The 7,059-nt window shown below is 42.9% G+C and overlaps 1 protein-coding gene across 1 annotated transcript; it reads left to right on the plus strand.

The window, feature by feature from the left end:
- The first annotated feature begins 487 nt into the window (after positions 1-487).
- Positions 488-6,579, plus strand: vcpkmt (valosin containing protein lysine (K) methyltransferase). Its single transcript, XM_041267366.1, has 5 exons — positions 488-799; positions 2,112-2,222; positions 2,665-2,737; positions 4,101-4,220; positions 4,929-6,579. Exons 1-5 carry the CDS (start codon positions 534-536, stop codon positions 5,034-5,036), a joined length of 678 nt encoding a protein of 225 aa, XP_041123300.1. The 5' UTR covers positions 488-533; the 3' UTR covers positions 5,037-6,579.
- The last annotated feature ends 480 nt before the right edge of the window (positions 6,580-7,059 follow it).

Below are 7,059 nucleotides of genomic sequence, written 5' to 3' on the forward strand. Positions count from 1 at the left end.
TAAGAATAGAAAAAAAAAAAGTAAAATATTGTAGTTGATATGGTCTGCCTAGCGGGAGTGATAACACAGGTGTGTTTCTCCTTTGATAAAGTTGTAAACCCAGAAATAAACACAACAGGTACCACATTCAATAAGTAAGTTACATTCTTTATTTTGCATTTTCTCCGTTTTTTTATGTATTTATGTATTAATTTATTTTACCTTTTGAAACAAATTGAATATTGTACAGTTTCGAGTAAAGTGCTTTCGGAAATTAGCCGCTGTACTGTGTTATTACGAGACCGCGGGTAGAACAACACTGTAGGACATCACTTCTGCTGCATAAAATGTTTAGCCAATAACAATGCTCGGGTTGTATTTATAACCGTACTGTCTTCAAAATGTTTCTAACAAAACAACGGCTCGATAGTTTCTCTGAAAGGAACAGGCAGTACACAGCGCCGCCTAATGGCAAACAGTCTCCATTAATTGAGATCAAGTTTGTACAGAGCTGTGCCCTCCCTCCGCAGTACTTGTGTTTTGTTAGACTCAAGATGGAGGCGCCGGTAGTGGGAGAGTCGGGAGGGGAATATTTCACCCGAGAAGTGGAGAGGCGAGCGGGCTCCCCGCTGCGCTTGAAGCAATGCAGCAAAGGCGACGTGGGCTGCGTGGTGTGGGACGCGGCCATCGTGTTGTCAAAGTACCTGGAAACGGAGCAGTTTGTCGAGCGCAGCACCGGGGTTTATAAATGGGCGAACAAGAGAGTTTTGGAATTGGGCTCTGGGACGGGAGTCGTGGGTCTCATGGCAGCGACACTGGGGTGAGACTCGGTCAACGGGCTAAATAAATCCCAAGGGATTTCTGCATATATACACTGTAACATTTCCACGTGTGTGTACTTTTTTTTCATATATAACGATCATAAAAAGAAAAGGCATGTTCAAATAAAATTCCGGTTGACAGTGGCGTTTGCACTGCTGCAGAGCGAGGACACCGAGTTGTTCTATTGCAGTTGCTGTTCTCTTAACTACAGTGTCATTGAAGCTTTGAGAAACACACTGGCGCAAATACAGTGTCATTGAAGCTTTGAGAAACACACTGGCGCAAATACAGTGTCATTGAAGCTTTGAGAAACACACTGGCGCAAATACAGTGTCATTGAAGCTTTGAGAAACACACTGGCGCAAATACAGTGTCATTGAAGCTTTGAGAAACACACTGGCGCAAATACGGTGTCATTGAAGCTTTGAGAAACACACTGGCGTAAATACAGTGTCATTGAAGCTTTGAGAAACACACTGGCGTAAATACAGTGTCATTGAAGCTTTGAGAAACACACTGGCGCAAATACGGTGTCATTGAAGCTTTGAGAAACACACTGGCGCAAATACAGTGTCATTGAAGCTTTGAGAAACACACTGGCGCAAATACAGTGTCATTGAAGCTTTGAGAAACACACTGGCGCAAATACAGTGTCATTGAAGCTTTGAGAAACACACTGGCGCAAATACAGTGTCATTGAAGCTTTGAGAAACACACTGGCGCAAATACAGTGTCATTGAAGCTTTGAGAAACACACTGGCGCAAATACAGTGTCATTGAAGCTTTGAGAAACACTGAATGTGCTACATGCCCGTGTTGTGTGTAGTTTCACCATAGACACGTGTAAAGCGGGCTAGGTCGTAGCGTAGACAGGCACTGCGGATTGCAAGCAAACATTCCACTCGCTATCGCGGGATAATTGGAAATATTAAAAAAAATGAAAATGCTTCTAATAATCACAGGGTATAATTCCAAAACATAATTGAATGTATCATGGCAGTAAAAAAGAAAACGTTCTACTGCGACATTGTTGGTGGCCACTGGGTGGTACTATAACCCCCCACCCCCATTTAAAAATGTATTTCGTCGCAAAAGGTGCAGAATATTGATTAAAACGCGCTTCCAGTACCAAAAGAGCTGATCGAATGTTTCAGCTTTCTTGACTGGTTAAAGTGGCAAGCTCAGGTAAACTAGTCAGGAGCGACGATTGCAAACTTTACTGAACAGCAAATCTGCAGTTAACCAGGAGAGAGGCATCTGTAATGTAAATGATTTTTAATAAAGGCTTGTCCCTTTTTTTCTTCTTCCAGGGCCTGTGTCACAGTGACTGATCTGGAGGACCTGCAGAGTTTAATGGAAGTGAATATTAAAGAGAATCAGCACCTGGTCACTGGGTCGATCCAAGCCAAGGTACTAAAATGGTTTGTACAGCACTTAGTCATTTTGTTTGCTTGCTTGTTTTATTTGATCTTTCTCTTGACAAATCCAGGCATACTGTAAAAGCAACAGGTTATCTAAATGGTGTGGTCTGAAATACCAGAACACAGAAAACATTATCCACAGCTGTGAGTTCAGAGCTCTGTGCATCACAAGGAATATTTGTGACTCATGTTCCACTGTATTTTTATTGTATGCAACTCTTATAAGTGAGTTAGTAATCACTCCAGTAGGTACTAGAGTCCGCCAGTGTTTAGATCATTAAAATAACCCATGCCTCATGGGAACTGAAGACAACTCCTCTTCCAGTATGATGGCTGCAAGTTTAATCTAACTTGCAGAGACTCGGAACATCTCTCTAATTGTAGAAGACAGCGAAATAAAAAGTCCTGAAATGCTTCTCTCTTTCTGTTCCTTTGCACGAAGGGGGGAAGACGGGAGTGAGTTTCTGCCTCCACCTGATTACATTCTGATGGCAGATTGCATTTACTACGAGCAGGTAAAGATGTGTCTTCTCTCTAAAAACAACCATTTAATAAAACAACTGCCTGCCATGGTAAACCTTTCTAAAGGGCTCCACGTGTGACTTTAGTATACTGTCACCCAGCCCCAGTAAAGCATGTGGATATACTATTAATATACTTATAGATAATCAAGGGTAAAAACAGTGTTGGACCAAGTAAGTTTTACAAAAATAAATTAGAAAAATGAAATAGTTGTCTGCATGCTTGTGCTTCTCCTGGAACCCCTGGATCTTCCTTCAGAGCAACACAAGCAGTTTGAACGTCCTGGGATGCTAGCATGCATAACACCAGAACCCTCTGGATACACTGTAATTCAGAAACACAATTAACAGGTTAGAATTGGATAAGATGTCCCAGTATGGAGGCAATGGCAAGCTCAAGATTGTTTGATGTTGGAACTTGTGGAAATTGGAGCTGTCCATCGCTGTGGAAGCCAAGGGCTATGAAAGTCTTGGCTTAATATCCGACTTAATTATCAGTGTAACAAATGCTGCATTTTCACAGACTGGTCGTGTGGCTTTGTTGTCAGTATGTGCCCCAGTGTTTTGAGCGTGGTACTGTATCTCACTGGAATCACTGCAGCAGTGTTGTAAGCATCCCAGTCTTACAAGCAGCCATTATTCCTCCTCTGTACAATGGCTAGAGGCCAGCTTCATAGACAACATGCATTACAAATAGTCCATTTGTTATGTTTTTTTTTCACTGCTGCGACTTGTCTTTGCTTGTTTTGATAACACTTTAAAATAATTGTCTGTAATTCCATTGTAACTAACGCATGATTTCCTTACATCATTGCAGACGCACCATTGTATAAACTACTGATTTCAAATGAAATTCCTATTGAATTCAAAAGTCGCATGCATGACGTCATAACATTTCCCTTAATACACATAAAATGATCATGAACAGACACTTATCTTAAAGTGTTACTCTTTTTTTTTATTTTTATTATTATTACTGCGCCCGTACATATGAATGCAACACTTAAAGATGTACACATATCTAGAGAACCGCTTATGGGATTGTGAGGAAACTTGGGAAGAGCATTCCTCAGCAGCACACGACTGCGCGGACCGGAGTCTTGGGATATATGGAGGAACCCATACTTTTATCCGTCCATATTTCACAGCTGCATTTTTACATGTACATACCGTGGGTCATAGCAATGTAGAAATCTGCTCTTCCTTCATACTGCTGGCCCTGATTGTGTATTTACAACAGTGGGAATTGGGGGTGGGGGTGTATGTTGCTGACATATTTGTGAAACTAGCCCGAGCAGCGGTGAGCAGGGCTGCCGTGTGGAGCTGTAGCTGAGCTTGCCTTACCCTGTCTCCTCAGTCTCTGGAGCCTCTTGTGAAGACCCTGAGAGAGCTGGCCAGTGCAGAGACCTGCATTATCTGCTGCTACGAGCAGAGGACCATGGGCAACAACCCCCAGGTGGAGCAGCTGTTCTTTGAGGTGAGTTCTGCCCCTGCTGCATTGATTTTGCATTGACTCATGGATTGAGTCAATGAGTCGAAAGCTTCCCAGACAGTCAAGAGCTTGCTAGTTTCAATCCTGGATGTGCCGAGTGGGCCTGGGCATTGTTCACCTCATCACAGTTCAGCGCCCCCTTTTGGTCAGGCAAGGCAGATAATTCTCAGGCTGGGCCATGTATAGTTCAGTGTTGGGGGTGGGGATTGTGTTGTTTTTCAAGATCACAAGATTATCTCAGGATTTTGACATTTCAAACTGGTATAGATCTTGAGAATTTATCTTGAGATCACCAGATTGGAACCCACCTTGTGCGTGATCCAGCAAGACACCCTAGATAGGTTCCCAGGTTCTGACATCGGGTGGGAGGGTATCGTGGAACATTTCAAATAGTGAGCTGGACCTGCATGAGAATCTAAAGGTTGCTTTCGTATTGTCATATTAAACCACACTGTATGTCAATCGATAGGGATGTAGATATTTGCCAGTAAAGGCTTCAGGTTGGCAGTCTAATACACCCACTAATTTACCTTTCACAAAAAGTGGTGCAATTTGGCACTTAGTATAAATCTGTCCACAAAGAGTCTTTTATTGCTTTAAAAAAGAAGTGAAAAAAGAGTCTTGTTTATATTTTATTTCTGCTGCGGATTGCCTCTCCTGACATTCCCTGCTGTTTCCTCCGGTGCTACCCAGCTGCTGCGGAGGGACTTTGCCGTTGCAGAGATCCCCCTTGAGAAGCAGGACGAGGAGTACCGCAGCGAGGATATTCACATACTGCACGTCGTGCACAGGGAGAGATGACAGCCAGCGGCCACGCGGAGCAGGAAGGGGCCTTGCACCGCAAACTGCAAGGCCGCGTTTCTCATACTTCACCTGCTGTAGCTGCAAGAAGAGGTGACAGCAAGCCACATCGTAGGGGAATAATCTTCACGTAATAGCAGGACTGGATATTTAGGGTAACTAGACCACATCCTTTACTTGAGCACCGTGAGGATGTGGTCTAGACTAGCTCGCCGTAACGTTCTCCAGATACGAAATAGACAGTACCAGGGACTTGCTATTCTAGCAGTACTTTATGTGCAAGGGTGGAAATTTGACTCCCATTGCATAGCATTTTGATTACATTCTGGTCTGGTTAGGTTTAGAAGAGAAAGTTTACTTCTCCATTGCATAGCAGCTTTGACCAGTCCCAGCTGTGCTGTGTGCTAAATGTGACACGCATCGTGTGACTTAAACTGCTCTGCAAGGAGGGTCTCACTATTTGCATCCCTGCTGTGTCCAAAATACATTTACTGATTTATTTTGATCCCCATTTATAAAAGCTGTACACTTTTGTACTTTGCTAGAACAGTCTGCAATTGTGCGTATATAAATAAAGGTGTGTATAGATTTTCATATCAAACTAACAGGTCATTCACAAGTTCTAAGAGTCACAGAAACAGAAACAGACAAACATCCATCCGTGCAAGAAACTTTATAAAAACAGTGTGTGTACAGAAACATTATACTTAAGGTAGGTCAAAATCTGGACTGGGATATTTCTGTTGGTTTTATTTCTTATTTTACTGTAAGAGTCCTTTTGAGTAAAGCATATGTGCTATCAACCAGGGACTATCAACCTCCTCTAATAATATTATTCATCAGCCACCTCAGCCATCTCCAATCACGCACACACACAAACACAAAGCGAAACAGCTAATTATTTTATTAACCCAATTTCTCGCCCTGCATGGACGAGCAGCAGCAGCAGCGGGAAGAAGGACAAGTACAGGGGAAGTGGGGTTCCTTCTATTACATGCAGCCGTAATCTCATTAGCTCTTTGACTCCTAAACAAATGCGTCTGATCCCTTTGCTTGGGAGCACAGCCTCCTCGGTGAACATCTGTGCCTCCACATTATAACAATACAGCTCACTAACCTGGTAAAATCATGAACATCTACCAAGCCTTTAAATAATGCCTTGTTAGTGCTGCTACATCATCACAAATGCACCATTAGCCTCTGTGGTCGGGCTGTTCGGGAGACATGCTTTCTGAACCTTCAAATGACATCACCTCTTGCCTTGCATAAGCTCTTCTAATATACAGTGTAGCAGAGCCTGATATTGATGTGATACAGCCGTCTGAAATGTCTTTGCATCTGATAGTTTGTATAAGATGGAAATAACGTCACATTTTAACTGTATATATAAATAATGCTTTACACAAAAATTTTAAAAGTACAGAGGATAGTTATGTTGTGTGACTCGGCCTGTCAGATTTTTTCATGGAACGCCTCTAGTGATTTTTATGAGAAATTCCAAACATATCACCATTCCTTGGATTCTGACTCCTGCCCCACCCAATCTTCCAGCATAGATTTGAACCTGGAAACCAGATTCCAAAGATGTTTCTGTCTCCTGAACACAGCATGAAATCAGCACAATGCAGCCAGCCTGTGAAGAGTGCCATCCATAAAGGGGCTGCTCTATCACTGCACTGGTTCTGTACGGAGAAGCAAAGATAACTCAGCAGCTGCAATAGGGTGGGCCTGCCATTGGTACAATGAGAACATTTTGGTGTCACAATGGCATGAACTAATACACACTGCTGTGCCAGACAGGCACTGAGCTATCATTTCAAAACCATAGTGTCATCATTGCTGAGAATGCCCTGATTGCCCAATGGCTGCGGATGTATTTCTTTTATTCTTTTTCATCCCAGTGCTGAACCACCTGGGGGGGGTGTCTGTATTTCAGTTTTTTCGGATGGAGGTGCAGCCCCAGATTAATAGGCCGCGGACATCGCGTTTCATAAAGATGGAAACAATGGTTGAGTTCATTACC

The sequence above is a fragment of the Polyodon spathula genome, chromosome 12, assembly GCF_017654505.1.
Source record: "Polyodon spathula isolate WHYD16114869_AA chromosome 12, ASM1765450v1, whole genome shotgun sequence".
In the NCBI taxonomy this organism is placed as follows: domain Eukaryota; kingdom Metazoa; phylum Chordata; class Actinopteri; order Acipenseriformes; family Polyodontidae; genus Polyodon; species Polyodon spathula.

What these genes read in the sequence shown, in the direction of transcription:
- vcpkmt (XM_041267366.1), top strand. Translation starts at nt 534, where the DNA reads ATGGAGGCGCCGGTAGTGGGAGAGTCGGGAGGGGAATATTTCACCCGA. An exon ending in CTCATGGCAGCGACACTGGG is followed by an intron (nt 800 to 2,111) that starts GTGAGACTCGGT and finishes TTCTTCTTCCAG; the next exon opens with GGCCTGTGTCACAGTGACTG. An exon ending in TGGAGCAGCTGTTCTTTGAG is followed by an intron (nt 4,221 to 4,928) that starts GTGAGTTCTGCC and finishes GGTGCTACCCAG; the next exon opens with CTGCTGCGGAGGGACTTTGC.